General features: G+C 44.0%; 1 protein-coding gene across 4 annotated transcripts; it reads right to left on the bottom strand.

Moving 5' to 3' along the window:
* Nucleotides 1-653: 653 nt before the first annotated feature.
* CCDC149 (coiled-coil domain containing 149) lies at nucleotides 654-14,355 on the bottom strand. 4 transcript variants are annotated; one of them, XM_032952430.2, is made up of 13 exons: nucleotides 14,171-14,355; nucleotides 12,136-12,297; nucleotides 11,947-11,985; nucleotides 10,892-10,999; nucleotides 10,593-10,709; nucleotides 9,840-10,012; nucleotides 8,753-8,825; nucleotides 8,180-8,264; nucleotides 7,577-7,721; nucleotides 6,778-6,854; nucleotides 5,180-5,209; nucleotides 3,072-3,173; nucleotides 654-2,035 (listed from the first exon to the last, which is right to left on the bottom strand). In XM_032952430.2, exons 1-13 carry the CDS (start codon nucleotides 14,219-14,221, stop codon nucleotides 1,335-1,337), a joined length of 1,863 nt encoding a protein of 620 aa, XP_032808321.2. In that variant the 5' UTR covers nucleotides 14,222-14,355; the 3' UTR covers nucleotides 654-1,334. The 4 variants fall into 4 exon arrangements, with proteins under 4 accessions (XP_032808321.2, XP_032808323.2, XP_032808324.2 ...); XM_032952432.2 differs by having other exon boundaries at nucleotides 654-2,032; XM_032952433.2 differs by lacking the exon at nucleotides 5,180-5,209.
* Between the last annotated feature and the right edge of the window lie 5,887 nt (nucleotides 14,356-20,242).

Below are 20,242 nucleotides of genomic sequence, written 5' to 3'. Positions count from 1 at the left end.
TTAGCATGCACGCATTTTTAGTATTTTTCGTATAGACTTCTCACCAAAGCTGGCACAGTTTAGTTACGCTTTTTGGGTCTGGCTAAACATCACATAATTTCATGTAATATGCAAACATTACATAATTTCAATTCGTTTAACAAGGTAACTTTCGAAGAAGTTGTTAAAACAACGATTAACTACATTTTCAAAATGTTATTTCAATTTAATGCGGTATTACCGTACTCGTTTTGATCTAAGGGGCCGTCCATAAATGACGTCACGCACCTTGGGGGGGGGGGTCAGACATTTGTGACGTGGAGAGGGGTTTGAGAAATGTGACGTCACATCAAAATGCGCAACTTTAAATACAGACAACACGTTCTACTGAATTAAATATACTTTTTAATAAATGTGTTCTACATCAGAGTGCAGCGGCACATTAAATACGCACTACAATGACAATAGTGTAAAGTGATTTGAAGCATGTTTTATACATATATTTTTTTGGGGGGGCAGAGCTTTGTGACGTCATATTTGAGGGGGGTCTGTTTGTGACGTCGTGTGACGAAGGGGGGGGGGGTCAAAAATCGTCCAAAATCGCGTGACGTCATTTATGGACGGCCCCGAAAACGGTTTAAGACCAACTTTTGAGTAATGATTTTGAATGCTAATTTAAATGGCATTGTGTAGTTCTTTATTTTGGAACAGAAACATTTGAACAGATGTAACAGCGTACAATTTCATCATAAATTAAGTTTTATTTTTGATTGATTAAATTAATGGTGCACAGTAACTCTTCAATTGTACATGTACCATGTACAATATACAATATACTATCTACAACTGTTAATTACCCAATTGCAAAGATATGCAGAAATTACTATTTTTTTTAAAAATAAATCTCCATTAAACACTCACTTAATTCCCTTCTTCGTCACGCATTTATTATACTATTTAAAGAAAAATAACCCTCCACAAACTTTTAAACCGTGTTTCATACAACTAAATGTGGTACATGATACGATCAGTTTTTTTTTATCACGCTAATTAAATACTGGACATCAAACATAGACGACATCTGCAAGTAAACATGCAACAGTAGTAAATATGATCCCAAGACACAGTGCCCCTGTCACCGTGGCTGGAGTTCAACAGGGAACATCACTCACGCTCAATTCACTGGTCAATGCAGGCCTCCCAAAGGCCACTGCCAGATTTCAAGGTTTTGCGACGTAACAATCCACCCGGGGATCTGCACACCACGCCAGACGATACAGTCGAACGTGCTCCTTTGGCCCCATCACCCTGCTGTCAGCCTCGAGAAACTGGGGCAGAGAACATGTGGGTGTGTTTCATACAGCACTCGGGCTAGGGCTGGCAGGAGGAGACAGGAAGTCAGACATAGCATCTTCACAATCTTCTTGCTTATCCTGCAGGATGATATCTCCCTTCGCCTGGCTGCCATCCCCTTCGCCAAGCCCTTCACCAACCAGGTCTTCTGCCAAATCGACTGTTGCCATTGCTTCAGAAAGACGCACCACTTCTGCCCCACGTTGCTCAATGTCATCCACAACGAAGAGAGCCTTATCCAGGGCGTCGGCGTCCTCTTCTAAATCCTGCTCGGCAGACAATATTTGTGCCACCGACAGCCCCGCCACTGTGCTATGAGCAGACGCCCCTGCTCCTAACATCGCCAGTTCGGCCAGAGTCTTGCACGTTTTGTGCATCGCTGCATGGCATGGCTGCTCCTCGCTGCCGACATCCTGAAACGGGAGGGTCGACACGCCGCACGCGTTCGCGTCGGCGTCTTTGCTCGCACGCTCGGATGCGCCGTTTCCGTCGTGAGGAAGTTGTGGTTGAGCAGCAGCGCCAGCTTCTGTGGTCAAGCCGAGGAATTCTGACTGCGCCTCGCTGGTATCCGAGTGGCTGTCCGTGCAAGCCGGTTCGTCTGGCTTCCTGGCCGAGGCCTCTCTCTCCTGCCCCTCTGCCTCCTGCCGACAGAGCCCCAGGATGGCGGAGTCCTGGGGCGCAACGCCAACACCGGAAGTACCTGCTGATAATGTAAGCAATTAGTGATACGGATGTTTTGCGTGGGTGATGAACTTTAATTAAAAAGCAAACAATAAGGTGTTGTCTATACTCTTTGGGTCTTTCGGTAAAGTCTCGTAGATAGAAAAATAATATATCACGACGTTTCGATCGCAACACAGGCAATCGTCTTCACGTGAGGTCATGTCTTCACGTTAAGTCACGTGAAGACGATTGCCTGTGTTACGATCGAAACATCGTGATCTATTATTTTTCTATCTACGTGACTTTACCGAAAGACCCAAAGAGTGTGAATTCCTGCAGTCACGAAAGCTTTAAATCAAGATTTAAGGTGTTATCTGTTTTTACTGGGTTTGTACAATTTGTAAAACTGTAAATGCTTGCTGGGATTGAGCCGAACATTTTGGTCCTTGAAAATTATTACTATAAACGAGCAGGAGCTTCATCTACTTATGCATACCTGTCAACCCATACGGTTTGCCTGTATTATTGTACAGGGAAAGAGTTTTCACCTCCATACAGCCATTTCAATATGGGCAAACATTTTTTTTGTCTATTTGTGTTTCTCGCCTGTGATGGGACTTTGTAGGATAAACGTTGAGATTTATAAGGGCACCAGGTGACCAATAAGGTCTGAAATCTTACTGTTTTCACAATGAACGTGTCCAGTTGCTCATCAGATAGAAAAAAATATATAATTGGTGATGTTCTGAGCAGTGGCCCTTCATAACACAAAGGACCATTTCTCGAAAAATCCCCTATTTTCTTTTTTTGCTTTTAAGGCCACAGTGTTATTGATGAATGGACTGAGTTTGTTTTTGTCCATTGTGCTTGTGCACACTTTACAAGAGAGCATCAACATAATGTGCAGTAGTATTATTAGTATCACCGATCTGGGTAGACTGCTTCAAGAAAAAAGTGTACTTAGCCTCAAATGTATTCATCCGCCAATACGCATCATGTTATTTGCTATGAAATATACAATGATGTACTTAAGTTTAGACTAGGAGACTGTGTTTAATTATGGCCATCTTTCTTACCAGTTGCACTGCTGAGCACCATGGGCTGCAGAGGAGGCTTGAGGTCTGAAGTCAATTTTAAGCTTCCAGCCCCATTGAGACTTAGCATGGGATCTTTGCTACCTGCAGTCCAAGCGACACAACAACCATTAATAATACTATTCTAATTCAGCTGAAATGAAATAGAAATGCGCATTAGGATACATCGATGCTGCTGAGACAAGTGCACATAGGTTAGTGGAGACATTTGTAAGCACCGATATTAAAAGCCGACATTTTCACTGAAAGAAAAATATTTCCAGAATGATTTCAGCGTGTTATTCCATTCACATGTGAGATTTTTTTTATATTTTTGAACGAATGACTGAATCTCGTCTCAATAAATCATATAAAGAGTGCCCAGTAAAATAAACATATATACAGTGAGGGAAAAAAGTATTTGATCCCCTGCTGATTTTGTACGTTTGCCCATTGACAAAGAAATTATCAGTCTATAATTTTAATGATAGGTTTATTTTAACAGTAAGAGACAGAATAACAACAACAAAATCCAGAAAAACGCATGTCAAAAATGTTATAAATTGATTTGCATTTTAATGAGGGAAATAAGTATTTGACCCCCTCTCAATCGGAAAGATTTCTGGCTCCCAGGTGTCTTTTATACAGGTAATGAGCTGAGATTAGGAGCACACTCTTAAAGGGAGTGCTGCTAATCTCAGCTTGTTACCTGTATAAAAGACACCTGTCCACAGAAGCAATCAATCAATCAGATTCCAAACTCTCCACCATGGCCAAGACCAAAGAGCTCTCCAAGGATGTCAGGGACAAGAATGTAGACCTACACAAGGCTGTAATGGGCTACAAGACCATTGCCAAGCAGCTTGGTGAGAAGGTAACAACAGCTGGTGCGATTATTCGCAAATGGAAGAAACACAAAATAACTGTCAATCTCCCTCGGCCTGGGGGTCCATGCAAGATCTCACCTCGTGGAGTTGCAATGATCATGAGAACGGTGAGGAATCAGCTAAGAACTACACGGGAGGATCTTGTCAATGATCTCAAGGCAGCTGGGACCATAGTCACCAAGAAAACAATTGGTAACACACTACGCCGTGAAGGACTGAAATCCTGCAGCGCCCGCAAGGTCCCCCTGCTCAAGAAAGCACATATACATGCCCGTCTGAAGTTTGCCAATGAACATCTGAATGATTCAGAGGATAACTGGGTGAAAGTGTTGTGGTCAGATGAGACCAAAATGGAGCTCTTTGGCATCAACTCATCTTGCCGTGTTTGGAGGAATGCTGCCTATGACCCCAAGAACACCATCCCCACCGTCAAACATGGAGTGGAAACATTATGCTTTGGGGGTGTTTTTCTGCTAAGGGGACAGGACAACTTCATCGCATGAAAGGGACGATGGACGGGGCCATGTACCGTCAAATCTTGGGTGAGAACCTCCTTCCCTCAGCCAGGACATTGAAAATGGGTCGTGGATGGGTATTCCAGCATGACAATAACCCAAAACACATAGCCAAGGCAATAAAGGAGTGGCTCAAGAAGAAGCACATTAAGGTCCTGGAGTGGCCTAGCCAGTCTCCAGACCTTAATCCCATAGAAAATCTGTGGAGGGAGCTGAATGTTCAAGTTGACAAACGTCTGCCTCAAAACCTTAATGACTTGGAGAAGATCTGCTCAGAGGAGTGGGACAAAATCCCTCCTGAGATGTGTGCAAACCTGGTGGCCAACAACAAGAAACGTCTGATCTCTGTGATTGCCAACAAGGGTTTTGCCACCAAGTACTAAGTCATGTTTTGCAGAGGGGTCAAATACTTATTTTCCTCATTAAAATGCAAATCAATTTATAACATTTTTGACATGCGTTTTTCTGGATTTTTTGTTGTTATTCTGTCTCTCACTGTTCAAATAAACCTACCATTAAAATTATAGACTGATCATTTCTTTGTCAGTGGGCAAACGTACAAAATCAGCAGGGGATCAAATACTTTTTTCCCTCACTCTATGAAGAAGAACATGTGAAAAAGATAGACCCATAGAGGCATACAGAAGACATGCAATTAACACATGCACATGTGTGGCATGCTAAAGAGCAGAGAAGAGGGGACCAGTACCTATGCCCACAGACACACTGTAGGTCCGGCCTGGTGGCAGGTGAGGTGGTGTGGAAAGTAGAGGGGGGGTGGGAAACAAGGACAAGAGCAAGTTAAACCAACAAACGCCTCACCAATGCAGCAGTCGCAAAAATGATGCTGGCTCGTGCATTACGCTGGCAGCAAAGCAGCCTCAGCGCACAAATTCCCAGCAACCCAGAGCTCAATAATGTCACTCGCCTACGCAGTGATGCACACTGCTACCCTACCTGGCTTAGACTCGAAAAGGACGACACCACCCAAAATACCCCGAGCTAGAAATGTTCTGATAGGTGGCATTTTCGTGTTCTCTGGTCTGACACTGGTGAGACTAGGCCCGAAAGAAGGCTGTCTCTGGTGTAGACCAATCAGTCTCAAGGACAATGCATATATTATCAGAGCATGTTTAGTTTTTATGTTCACTACAAGTACGTGTGGTTATTGCAGACTTGATCCCTTGCAAAAGGTTTATATTTGGTGTTTGAACGTCTCAACACCTGTTTTATTGCCGGAAAGGGTAAAACCTATTTTTATTTTTCATACTTTGATACTGGCAAAAAATTCTTCAATTTTGTAGCTATTGTCTTGTAGATTCATAACTTGGCTGTTTGTCCAGGGCTGCCCCATCCAAGTTCGAAGGTTTGTAATGAGAAACAATAGACTTTTGAATCTCTCACGTAGACATGCCCACCAAAGCACGTGATAGTGACATAAATGCATGGGAGTTATGTCACATTGATGTTCTTCAATTATTTTTTGTTGCACTTAATTCGGCTAAATTCTAGACCTGAAACAAAAAAATGTATGAGAATAGGTTTTCCCCTTTTTTCTGGCAACAAAACAGGTGCTAAGATGTTAAAACACCAAACTGAAACCTTTTACAAGGAATCATGTCTGCATTAACCACAATACTTGTGGTCAGAATGGAAACAAAAAACACTGATAATATAGGCATTGTTTTTGGTCCACACCAGAGACAGCTTTCTTTTGAGCTTCGTCTCTAAACGGTGTTAGACCAGAGGACACCAAAAGGCGTCCTCTGGTCTAACACACATCTACCAATATTGGTAGATGCGATAGTGCTGTCGTCTGTTATTTGGCAATTTGAATCTCGGGAAATAGTTCCCTTAAAATCACTTCTGTGGTCCATTCTTTTACTCTCAGGGTGGGGGGTTTGAGTTTTGTTACTTGAGTGTGTGCATCACTGGCAATGCATGGCCAACAAATAATTAGTAAAACCAAGGGATGCGCTGCTATACGAGAGATTTTATTTGGATTATTACAAATTAAATAAAAACAAATAAAAAGTCTTGCTTTTCATTACCTATGCTCCAAACTGAAATAATTTGAAACAGAATGGGATGCACAGTCCGGCCATGCATCTGCAAGGCTAAGAGTCGTTTGCTTTTTAGATTGCGTCTTCCTTAAATTATTTTTGCAAAACCTGCCTTGGGACAGCACAGAACCTGAATGTCAATTTAAACCGCAAGGATTGCAGGAATTTGACTTGAAGTTCAACTATTGCCAAGGGGCGAGAGGTGTGGTGATGCTGCTGTTGGTGGAGCTGACAAAGGACTCACCAGGAAGACACCACAGCCCTGACACTTCCAGAGTCTTTAACTTCCTCTCCAGCTCAGCGACTCGTGTGCCCAGGATCCTGCACAGCAACAACGTTTCAGGCCAGGGAATTTCTAAAGCTCCCCCCTCCCGCCCTTTGTACCAAGAAGCAGACAGAACATTTTGGATAATACCTGGCTGAAATTAATTTCCCCAACAGTGAGCAAATTACACAAAAGGCTATTCAGTTTAATGTGCAAGAATGAGAAACAGCTGACAAATTATAAATCACAATTTGAATTTATAAAGCATGGCATTTTTGTTGTTACTGGTCTTACTTCTTTTATTGCGGTTGATATTTTTATTTGATCTTATTTTTAGACTGTTGCGAAATTAATTTAGTTTGAGACATGTCGCTGGTTCATGACAAACACTGTACTTATGCAAACCTGTTTTTGGACGTTTCATTCCGAGACCAACAATATTAATGTACTACATTGGAGATGATGAGGGTCATGATCATGATATTCAATCACCAAAAAATAACTTAACAAACAAACTCTTCGGTATCCTGACCTCCCAATTACGTATGCCCTCCGTTCTTGTCAAACATTTTTAGACGAAAAGTGGTCACATTTATAGTAAATTCTAGACATAATTGAAAACAGTTCAATCATGTAAGGGAGTGAGGGAGAAGGGTAGGAGGCTACAGGGCCGAGAAGGTGAGATAATAGTAAAGACAAAGTGAGAATGAAGAAGCTACAGCGATATTCATTAGACAATCATTGATGGGCGGATGGGCTGCGTATTTGCGCGCTGTACTTGTTGGTCTTGCGCTGGTGCTGCAGGGCCATGTTCTTGTCGTGGATCGTCTCCAGAAGCGCGAGGGCGAGCGAGCGCAGGTCTGACAAGGACTGCTGGGTGAGCGGGAGGCACGGGGACCGTTCCTCCGCGAGCATCTCCTGCACTGTACCCCCCACAAACACGCCACATGAGCAATGTAGCACACTATACCACGGGGGTCACTCACAAATGCACTTCATTATCCCATTATTGCTTTGCACATTGCATTTGGATGACGTGACACAAAAGGGTTTATTGCAAGACCACGGGCTACGAAACCCGGACAAGATTAGCTTAATGAGCTAAGCAGGTAACGCAGCTTCTCATTTACGATCCTCGAATGCACAAGGATGGCTGCCAACACGACACTGCTGCTTTTTAACGACTGCTAGGAGGCGCAATTAATGACCATAATTGTTAGATGTTAAGCCAAACATCTGTTTCTTTATTCTTGCCGAACTATGCAGATTTACACAATTCAGGACATGTGGTTTGGCACTCAGCAGCTTGTGTAATGCGTGTCTATTTCGGAGGCTGGGTGGGGAGAGATGTGGATGTCTGGGGTAGCTGTGTCTCAAGTACCTTGCTTGGCTGACAGGATGCCAGTTAGTCCACTGCTGCCCACTTTCACTGTGTTTTTGGGAGCCTTCCTTCGCTCGAGGGCCCCCTAAAGAAACATTAAGATATGGATTTTTTTTGTTTTGTTAAGAACACGCGTACTGTCATGAAAATCCTTAAATAAATTGTGAATGTTTCATATCTTATTAGAGTAAATTACGAGACTTCCATTGTTACTTAAAAACAATCTAAATTGTTTTGCATCAGCTTACTTCTCGCCTCTCATCTCTCTCTTACTCCCCTGTCGGTAGACTCCAAAAACCAAGGTCTCCTGGTGAAACCCACAGTCAATCTTTGCTCATCAGACCATTGCTTAGCTCTAATAATTCTGGCCTAGTCACCCACATAGCCGACTTCCCCCCTATAAATTCCATCTCAAGACCTTTCTACCTTTGACTATTTCCTACATCATGTACTCCCTCTCCGATCGTCCCCTAGAGCGTGTCAATTGTTTTGTACAGCATAAACGTAATTACATTTACACGTGACATCCATGCGACTGCTATAGAGTGCTACTCATCCAGGTGTCGTACAAACCTTGTACTTGGAGATGGTGCTCTTCAGGATCATTTTCTCCTCCTGCATCTGTTTAAGCCTGTCTTGGAGATACCTGTCAAGTAGATTTCACAACTTTTAAGTGATTGTGCAAAAGTGATGAGAAATAATTATTTTTGCCAAGTGGCAATGAACTGCGTTATGCGTTTAGTTTCTTGTCCTTTCCCCCGCACCTCTGATTCGGACGGTTGGCTACGTATGGTGCGAAAGAAGTTCAACATAATACCATATTTAAAGAAAACAAAACACGGAATGATTGACCAGTTTATCAATTACAATGTATTCTCGTACTCACGAAATGCAATTGAGTTACATATGCAATAATCGTTTATATTAGAAAACTGGGAATTTCCCTACCAGCTAATAAGCAGAATGAATGAGACAAGAAAATATAGATGAAACAAACAGTACAAATTAAGTAGACAATCCAAAGGAGTCAGTACCAATAGTACGTGAGAGAGAGGTAGTAGAGAAAAGACAGGCAGTAATCAAAGAGGGAAAAAAAATCGATGAATTGACTCTTGACCCAATATCATAACAATTCATCGCGTTGTTGAGAAGGTGAAATGTCATTCCTCCTAGCGACCCTGAAAACATGCTATGTTGGCTTCTCCACCCGACAACTGCAAACTTTTCTCACCCCACCCAGCAATTAGGAGTTATGCTACAAATTACATCGATGTCAATTTGAACAGCACCACATCCCTGACGACCCAAACCCAACTCCAGTAGTCCCACAGCACACCCTTCTGTTACCACACGAGATGTTAACTACCTCGCCTGGTATGCAGGAGGATGTGGGTTCGATCCCAACCCTGACACCTGTTATATATTTGGAGTTTGCATGTTCTCTCCATGGTCACGTGGATTTTTCTCCGGGTCCTCCGGTTTTACCCTCCACATTTATAAGCATGCGTTTAAGAGTATTTGGCTGCTGTAAATTTCCACATAAGACACTTCGTTGATCTATCAATTGTGGCCAGGTCGCTTCTGAAAAAAGAGATATATAGCTCAGTTGGCCTTACCTGGTGAAATTAAAAGTTTAGTTTAGTTCTCAAGCCCAGCAAACCTGTTCTCCATGCAGAGGGCATCGACGTCCACAATCCGGTTCTCGTGGCCACCCAACACCTGGTTGAGTTCCAGGTTGAGGCGCTCAGCCTTGGCCTTGTGGAAGGCGTGCTCCGTGCGCATCTCCTCCAGCTCGTCCAAGGCTGCCTGCAGCTCCCTTTCCTGCCTCTCGGTCTACACACAGAGTGATTCGGAGGCCGTGTGGACACTCAAGTGTTGTAAGGCAGTTATTCAAGCATTAGCAGCGTAACACTTCACAAGTTGGAACGCCGTTGATTGCCAATGGTGCATTGTTAAGTAAATATCAGAAAAGTTAACCCATAACACCTGGGCTCCTGCCAGCAAACCTTTGATACTGCACGTGGCCTTCAAGTTAACCAAGCCTGGCACAAGCACTGGTGTTATGGGACCTTCACTTTAGTGGCAATTTGTGGCTGTTGTTGTGTTCAAGCCTTGTGGGGAGTGGTGGCACAGTGGGTAGTGCACTGCGTTGCGAACCCAGCGAACCGAGTTTGATTTACATCAGAAGAGGTCCTCCTCTGTGTCAACTGAATCTTACATTAAGAACTGGTGCAGTGTATAAAAGTCTGCAAGATAGAGACAGTGGCAGCCAGGCGTGGTGCTAGTCACACCACCCCCTCGTGCGCTGTTCTGGCCTTCATAGGCGCTCTCTAAAGCACTTCCTCCAACAATCTGTGTAGGCTACACAAAAGATCTCTGTGTGTGTTTTGATTGTATCAGGCCCTGCAGTTACCTGCTCTCGCGCTGTCTCCAGCTGCTGGACGAGATCTTCTCGTTCGTGTGCCGGGAAGTGCCGTGCTCCGACCTCCTCGTCTCCCAGGCGCTGTCGGGCTATCGTCATGCGCAGGAGCTGAAATTGAAACATGATTCACAACCACCATCTGCCATCGTCTTGAAGAAGCAGTATTTATTCCCAAGATTTATTGGGCTCCAACCATACTTTAAAAAGTATACCGTTAAAGCTGTCTTTCAAAACAGATTGCATTTGCGTGGAGCAATGACACTGATGCACAAGTGTGAACCAGGATTCACCTTAATGTCTCCCTGTGCCTCAGACAACCTCTGCTTCAGCTCCTTGCTCTCCTCCAGGAGGCGTTTGTTCTGCTCACGCGAGTCACTCAGCAGCTGTGCAAGGTTTGCCTGCGAACCGGAAGGTGAATACGAATGGTGTAAAGAACGCATTAATGCCTTATCACTATCAGTCACAATCCATCCACTGCTTGATGAAGGCCTCCCCCATATGACGTCCATCTTTTGTGGTCTTGCGATGAAAAAAATCCATCGAGCTCCGACACGTGAGTAGAGCTCATCGCCACATCTGGACGTTCTCTCGAGCGTGCTCGCTCCTGTAACTCTGTGGAACTCTGAGTGTTACCCCGTGCGAGCAAGGGAGTAATACTCTGAAATGTTAATATTTTTGTTGTTGTACTTAATTCGGCTAAATTCTAGACCTGAAATAAAAAAAATATGTATGAGAATAGGTTTTCCCCTTTTTTCTGGCAACAAAACAGGTGTGTTAAGATGTTAAAACACCAAACTGAAACCTTTTACAATGAATCATGTCTGCATTAACCACAATACTTGTGGTCAGAATGCAAACAAAAAAACATATATGCATTAAATCTTGCCTTAAAGCTATCATGACTCGCTATATTTTTTCACCTGATGACGATTGCTTGTGTTGCGATCGAAACGTCGTGATAATTTTATTATTTTTCTATCTACGTGGCTTTACCGAAAGACCCAAAGAATACATATATGCATTGTCTTTGAAACTGATTGGTCCACACCAGAGACAGCTTTCTTTTGATACCCAAAGAATATCAATGTTCGTATTCTTACATTTCAAAATCCATTGCTGTAGGACCATCTCTTAGGCTATCCTGAAATACAAGCCTACAAGAATTGGTATTCCGGGTCATCCATCAAAGTAAAAACGCAAGTTCAACCCTGTTTAGCTTCCAAGATCAGAGGTGACGGAGTAATTTGGTCATGGGAAATATACATTTGAAAACTTATGTTATGATCCTTAAGCAAAGGAAACGCACAAATCGTCGTTAACATTTTAACAGATAAGATGATGGTACCTGGTTCCGTTTTTCTGGAGGAAGAGTAGGGTCGCCCTCCTGACAAAAAAAAGGCAATAAAACCCATCAGAATGACAAAGCGCACAGGTAACAGTGTTTTGATCAGCTGTGACGTGAGCGAGATGATGGCCCCTTGGGACAGTGCAGATGTTGTGCTGCGCGCTGACGTGTGCATGTCGTGTCGCGTACCACAAGCTCCCGGTACTTATGCCGCACCGCTTGGTGCTTCTCCCGCAGCTGGTTGGCCATGAGGCGGTACTGGTCGCGTTCTTGCTGACATGAGTCCAGCTCCTTGGACAGAATTAGCAGTGCTTCCTTCTTGCTCTCCAGCTTGCGCTTGCACACCACGTACTGGAGCAGTCGAAGCAGGGGAAAATGGGTTGAAGTAACAGCTGGCGGATGTGATATTGATTCGATATTTTACACTGGACGGATCAGCCCTGATAATGTGAAAAATCAGCTCGTGTGGCACTTTCAACCAGCCTATCGAACTGCAATCCATTTTCACGTGGCACTGGCAAGCCACTTTAACAAAGCAACTATAAATGCAACTTCTAGCTCTCGAAAATAGGTGAATTTAAAGGAAGTTAGAAATGTACTTTAAAGCTAGGGTAACTTACTTCGAAGTTCCAAAAAGGACATGTGATATATATAATCAGGAGGAGGTTGCAAAAGACTTGACAGACATTTTAGTGGCACTCAAGAGGTTGGCAATCAAGGGGATGGCATAAAATAACATGTCAGTGGTGGTGAGACTGTCAGAGCAGTCCTTGAAGGAAATTGTTGACTGTAACAAGAGGAATACCTCAAGCCAAAATGATGACGAGACTGACTTTAACAGAAGGAGCAATCGTGAAGTATGGTGACATCATCAGCATTGGCCATGTTGGCAAGCCACGCAGTCGAAATACTGTACTGTAATCCGATCTGCCTCTCGCTGTAAACAAATTATCTTCAAGCACCCAGGTGGAAGCACCTGAGCATATAAGATTGTGCCACGTGCAATTTAAAAGCGCAGATGAAAAGCTAATTCATTAAGTAAACAAAAAAAGCGGGCATGTTTTGCTCGGTCATTAAGTTGCATGTTACACGTGTTTTAGAGTTGTCGATTACAGCCAGAGGCCTTTTGGTTTAATTACTCCATTCATACGTTTTCAGTTAAAGCAACCAGCTCTTCCAGTCAATCCTGTCTCGGTGAGTTACGTTTCAGTCGTAGTGGTACCATTGCCATTGCTAGCATTACCAGAACTCGCAAGGGATGTGTATCATACTTGAATGATACATATCAGGCCCTAAAAGACAGCGCCCTATACCATATACAGTACTCTTCATGGTATCCTATACATGTGATATTCACCTCCCAAATTAATTGTATGGAAGGACAATGTCCTTGATGCCCGTCACAAGGATGTAAACACCAGCATTTCGACACGTGACTAAAGTAAAACTAAACTCAACAGATTTGCCAATAACACTGCCTTAAAATATATAACAGGCGACGTTTCGGGCAATGGCCCTTCAATGAATTGTTTGATTCTCAGTAAGGCTTTTCCAGGTGAATAATTATTACTTTTTAAAGAGTTCCCCTTAGTTTTACATCTACATACGTGGATAAAATAAACCTCCGCATATGGCGTTTTATGCAAATGGTTACGTGTGGAATGACAATTACTGTTTACATCAACAGCATACACATTTCACACATACTCAAGTCCGCGCTATTAATAGACACTAACGTGATGCATAAACCATTAGCATCAATCGCATTACCATAAAAGTGTTTGCATTTTTTACTGGAAACCACACACGCCGTCGTTTAAAAACCCGCAGGGCTTAAAGGAATATCAATTATAAAGCGCTAGTCCTTTGTTAATCCACTGCTGGTTGAAGGCCTCTTCCCCACAAAGGTGTCAATAATGAAGGTTACTTGACCATACTTCACCACGCTGGTCAACGTGGTTTTGCAATCTACCTCTCCAAAACAGTAGCTCTGAACTTTTAGCCACCCAAGCTTCCCCACACTAGGTACTTATCTATATGTATCGCGTCTTATTTTAAGAGTCACAATGTCGGAGTAAGGGGATGGTAACCCGAAGGATCCCCAACCCGGATCGAGACTGCCCAACCCGGGCAGGCCGGACAGTAAAGCCGCAAAAGGCCTCCTTGAGTGGGCCGCGGTCATGTTCCCAGTCGGCATATGCCAACTTATCACTGCGAGACTCACCTCGTTTACGAGCGCTTGCCATTCCGACTCCGTTCGCTGAATTGACACCATTGTTTGTTTGTCTTTTAATCAACAGTCACGTTCCAAATAACAACAGGAAATACGCAAGACGGCAAAGCAGCCACCCTCTCGTTGTTGACATTTACACGTCAGCATTGGGGGGGGACGGAGGGGCGGGATCTCGCGCCATCAGCGGAGCCGCGCACGGTTCCTCCACTCACCCCTCGCTGGCTATTGCGGAGCAGGCAGTTTTCACTGCCATGCGTTTGCATTGGGGTGCGTCGTGGGCGGGGTGCGGTCGACGTTCAACAGAGGTGGAGTAAACGAACCGTCGGCGTCGTCACCTTGTCCCCCGCGCTCCCCGCTTCTCGGGCAGTGTTCTCCACTTGCAAGGCGGCCTCACCCCGGTGGCCTCACCCCGGCGGCCTCACCCCGGCGGCCTCACCCCGGCGGCCTCACGCCGGCGGCCCCTGACGTGCGACCCCCCCCCCCCCCCATCGTCGTCATGCTGTCAAACCTCAATGGTTTTAAATGCGTGGCGGCCCTCACACGAGGGCTGAACGATTAATCGATTTCAAATCGAAATTTGAAACAATGCGGTTAGTAAATCGCAAAGGCTGCGATTTGTTGCGATTTGAAAAATCATATTACTTTCTTATTGGAATGGTTTTATTTTTTATTATTATAACTTTTTTGATTTAACTTGACAATTGTTCTATTTCAATTTTTTTTAAATAAATACATGCTGGAAGCAATTCATATATTTTAAGTTTGATCCTTGCATCAGAATATATGGTCAAAGACATTGTACTATCTCCTGACGATATCCTCGTCAGCTTTGATGTGGCCTCTCTGTTCACCAAGGTCCCAGTACCTGATACCATAACAATAATTCAAGATTTGGTTCAACATGGACTGGACCCTGATGTACCTGCGCTGGTTAGGCACTGCCTCACCAACACCTACTTTACTTGGAATGGCACCTTCTACAAAAAAATGAGGGTACTCCCATGGGTTCCCCCTTGTCACCAGTGATAGCCAATGAATCAGACGCCATCCAGACATCCACCCTTAGTCCTTCCCTGTGGAAGAGATATGTGGATGACACTTTCGTCATTTGGCCACATGGCCTCCCAGCTTTGAACCATTTCCTAGACCGCATCAATTCCAGACACCCATCCATCAAATTCACCATGGAAGTGGAGAAAGGTGGCAAGCTGCCATTCTTGGATGTTCTGTTTGAGAGGAGGACTGATGGCTATTTGGGACATTCTGTTTACAGGAAGTCCACCCACACAGATTCCTACTTGAAGCCTGATTCCCACCACCACCCGGCTCAAAATAATTATCTCATCAAAACATTATACCATAGAGCTCATTGCATTTCTGACCAACACCACCTGACCAGTGAATTAAAACATGTACATCTAGCCCTCAAGATGAACGGTTACTCTGACCGTATCATCCGCCAAGCTGTTTCTCCCACCATACAGAAACAACCACTTGACACTCCGATCAAAATCATCACACTGCCATGCATAGCAGGCGTTACCAAAAAGATTTCCAAAATTCTAAACAAACACAAGATCCAGTTCCGATTCAATACAGTACACAAAATCCGTGATCTGATCCCATCCATAAAGGATGTCATCCCTGACTTACAGTACTCTGGTGTTTACAAATTGAGTTGTATCTGCGGTGACTGCTATATCGGGGAGACAAAACGACATTTCTGACCGAATTCGCGAGCACAAATCAGATTTGAAACACGGCAGAACGAATTCGTCGGCCGTAGCTGATCACTGTCACAACACAGCGAGTTTTCATGAGATTGTTTTCTCCGATACCAAAGTACTATGCAAACCTCCCGGTTATTATCAAAGATTTGTCCATGAAGCCATCCAGATATACAAACATAGACACAACTTCAACCGAGAGGATGGTTTTAAATTAAGCAACCACTGGAAAGATGTCATCAACCAAGTCAAAACTTTAGCTACCTTATAAGCACACAGCATATTCTTTCCGAACTTTTCCCTTTTTGTTTCCATTTTTCCATTGCCCCCGTGCAGTGACCCACCGCATCTCCCGCACCCTCAACATAACAAAAGACGGATTAACTTAGCCCCGCACCCCATCAATGTCCTCTACTTGGCTCTTCCCCCCCCCCTTAACCTGTATTTAAGCTCGAGGCTCTCAGAGCCTCCCCACTTGATGCAGCGATCTTGCTGTGACTGTTCCACCTGAAGACGGAAGCTTGTGTTGCCTCCGCAACGTCGTGATTTAATTGTTATCTTTTATTTTATTTTACCTACGTGACTTTACAAAAAAAAACAAAGAGTATATAGAGCAGTTCATATTTGGATGGTATCATGTGGTAATGCTCCATCACGTGCTTTAAATCACACAGTGATATATTGAACTGAAGCTTGACTTTAAAATTTTTTAATTGCAAATCAAATCGCAATACCTGTCAGAAAAATAGCAATTCGATATTTTCCCCAAATCGTTCAGCCCTACCTCACACACTGGTGTCTAATCGGCGAAAGTGGCTTTCCCCTCCCGCCCCCTCTCTGAAAATGAGTGAAGGTCGCTGTGCTGGAGTGTCCGCTCAAGGCGGCCGTGACCCGGGTGACTTGTGTACGGCCACCCCACTCTGGATCCCTCGCCTCTCCCCGCCGCCCGTGGAACCTGCGAGCAGCTCAACCACGCTCGCTCATTCTCTCTCCCCGTTATAATCACCAACACCACCACCACCCTATCATCCATAATACAGGTGTTTTTTTTAGTTAGTACGTGTAAATATATAAATGCGTCGTTTAACCCGCCACCACCCGACACTGCCAATTAGTAAGGGTTGTCACGTAAACAGAATGTGCCAATTCATCACTAGTACAGCACGCCTCTATATAAGGAACGAAACAGGTGGACTTCTCCACAAATCTGTCTGTCGCCTGATGAAGCTAGTTGTAATTACTGGCGAAACGTCGTAATCAGTTTTTTTTCAGTTTGTAAATGTTGTGGCTTGGCTCTCCAACATACCGGCATGCAGTACAAGTGACGAATTGGCATGTTTTGTTTACATGACTGTCGGGTGGTGGCGGGTTTAACGACACGTTACGCGATCTAACCCCCAGAAAACCTGTATTATGTATGATATTGGTCGCGAAAGATTCCTACGTGTTCAATTGACCACCCTATCATACCAAACATCTTGGCCCAGCCATTCCTTCTCCTCCCGTTCCGATCCGGCACTCCTTCTTTGTGGCGAGATCTTAACTCCCTCGCCTGGTATACAGGAGGTCGTGCTTGATCCCGACCACGACGATGCCTGCTGTATATTTGGAGTTTGCGTGTCTCTGTCTCTCTCCCCCTGGTCGCATGGATCTGTCTTCGGGTCCTCCGGTTTTCCCTACAAGATGCGTTTAAGAGTATTTGGCTGCAGTATAATTTCCACGCGATAAGCCACTTCGTTGAGCAATCTTTTGTGGCCAGGTAGATTATTTAAAAGAGATCTATAGCTCAGTGGGATCTTACCTGGTAAAATAAAATAAAATGTTTAGTTTATTGATGCTGCTCATCGTGTCTTGGGTACTCCCGTCCCAGCATTCATTCCCTTCCCGGTCATTTTGGCCCTGCCTGACCTTTTGCAAAACTGACTCGACTCCCCCTCTCGTGATGTGCCACGGGTAAAAGTTTTCTTGTTATCACAAACGGGATGATCATAACAATAATATTTTTCGCGGTTCCGACAGCTGAAGCGGATAATAGGAGATGCGGATAATAGGAGTCGTGGATGATAGGAGCCGTGGGTAAGATGCGTTCAAATGCATGTATGACTTACACAAGTTGTATGTTTGACTAATGGTGCAAACAGCAGTGTGCAAACATGACAGAAAAAAAATTAACGAGACGTGAAACAAAAAATAACCAAAACATTTACAGCACTCATGAATCAGGTAAAAGCCCTAACCTAACAACATTGAATCGTGTGCAGGGGAGACTGGGGCAATGGGAGATAAGTGGCTAGGCACCTCGTGTGGAGTGTGTAAGTAGGTACGTGAGCCTTAAACGAGTACCAGGTGCGATGTGTAAACATGAGCACTGGGGGAGACAAAGGCGGCCGGGCGTGATGCTGGTCACCGACCAATCCCACGTGTACCTTTTGTGGCACCTAATAGGTGCTCGCGAACAGCATTTGTTAGAGGCTACACAGTGGCTCCGTACCTTTGTGAGTTCGCACATGCATGTTAGTGTGTCTTTGTATATGTGTGTGTATATCGGATTGTAATCTGGAGTAGGGGCCCGTGTATCGGTATCCCAGGAAACATGCAACGTTAGCCCAACGTCAACCAACGTTTGGTCCGCGCTGCAAAATTTGTACTGGGCATCTCGTAACATCCGCCAGATGTCACTCTTGTCACGGCTATGTTGGAATTCGTAGTTATACTAGAGTACTAGACAATAATCCTATATGCTTATTGCAATGTCTTCATCGTTGACATACTGTGAATACAACTGTAACGAGCATTGAGTATTAATCTAATTAATACTCAATGTGTAATGTAATTGCCTCCGACCAAATCACCTGGAATGCGACCAATTTGGTCAGATCTTGGAAGAGAAGCAGACTTGAACCTGTAAAAGTATACGGCTGTGTGGCCACCATTCACGACCTGGTTGCCATCGGGCTGCGGGTTCATGTCGTTGGTAGCAGAGGGCAGTGCAGAAAAGTCTACTTCTAAGTTCTGAAGTTTATTTTCACCTCCTTCACAAACTCGAAGTGACCAGCGTGGTTAAGCATTGCCAAACGCGGTCTTCGTTTAGCAGTAGGGAAGGCCTTTTGACGAAGGATATTGTTAGGAAAGGACACATGCAGTCTGTTACTCGTGGGACTGAACTGTGAATTTTCACAGAATAACTGTTAATGTAACCAATCGTCTCGGGTGAAAGCAGTCCAAGATTTAATAACAGACCACCATGAGCAATAATGCAATAATTTCAGTACAGCTACACGGGCTGTACTTACTTAGAAACTGAGTTGAGTACAGTATTTGTGTAACGTAGAGTGCAGCGTGTTTTGCGGTTGAAATAAACACAGTAGCTGCATTCATAGAGGATTTAATTGAGGCCCTTTTGAAATAAAGGTAATTGCAGGTTAGGCCGCTTTCTGACCATACCAATGCCTATTATGAAAGTTAGCCGATCATGTGGCCATTCCATGCATGGTGCATGGCCTCTGCATGTGGTCACGGGGTTGGTGCCAGGCACTGCTGTTGTCGAGTTGGGACGCTCTTCTACAGAGTAAGGAGAAACAGGTGCCTTGGTCAATCCACTGCTGGCTGAATGCCTCCTAAAAGCAATGTAACAGTTAATCTTGCTCCTTGTACACGTAACGAAATTGTTCTACTACCACGGTGGACGTCCTCTTGGGCGGGTTCTTTCTTTTGATTATGAAATGATGATGAATTGATCTCCCCAAATATAAATATTAATTTAAGTCCATCAACCCATGAGCTTTGCCAATTAAGCAAACTCTGGAGCAGTTTCAAACTTTTAGGTTTCATCAGCAGAGATTCAACATTTTCGAAGTGTATGCACCATGGTAGAAATAATAAGAAATGTGAAGGTTTACCTTTGCATATTGCTGATATTTAAGCTCAATCGTATTCTTCTGGAAAAACACATTTAATACCAACCTAAACGAGTGTAAATGTTCAAACCATAGAGTCAGCTCTGCTAAGACGAGCAAAGTGGAGCAGTGCTAATCTCAGCTGGTGGCCCTGCCCTGAACCAGTGGTGAAAATTCCAATATAAATCTGTCTGCAAAAACCGTAAAAATAATTCATAATAGCTAAAGTATGTGCCTAACTACATTATGAAAAAAAACACTATCCCTGTAGGGCATCTGATCTTCTTCACAACGGTATTATTGTTGTGTCTCTACTCTCTAACGTGTTCTCGCTGAATGTAAGACACCACGTGAGAAGGTGCACATTCTTTTATATATTTTTTTCCCCAACGTAAACTACTTGAAGGGTAACCCTTCCATTTTGCAGTCTGCTTGTGCCC

The sequence above is a fragment of the Petromyzon marinus genome, chromosome 11 (assembly GCF_048934315.1).
Source record: "Petromyzon marinus isolate PM22_M1 ecotype Great Lakes invasive population chromosome 11, UKy_Petmar_22M1.pri1.0, whole genome shotgun sequence".
Classification (NCBI taxonomy): domain Eukaryota; kingdom Metazoa; phylum Chordata; class Hyperoartia; order Petromyzontiformes; family Petromyzontidae; genus Petromyzon; species Petromyzon marinus.
This window is presented reverse-complemented; position numbering and strand designations above follow the sequence as displayed.

Excerpts from the sequence above, each read along its gene's own strand:
- CCDC149 (XM_032952430.2), bottom strand. The coding sequence starts at position 14,221 with ATGGTGTCAATTCAGCGAACGGAGTCGGAATGGCAAGCGCTCGTAAAC. Across the intron at positions 10,013-10,592 it reads TGGAGACAGCGCGAGAGCAG|ACCGAGAGGCAGGAAAGGGA; the intron begins GTAACTGCAGGG and ends CTCTGTGTGTAG. Across the intron at positions 3,174-5,179 it reads CAGTGTGTCTGTGGGCATAG|GTAGCAAAGATCCCATGCTA; the intron begins GTACTGGTCCCC and ends CTTGGACTGCAG.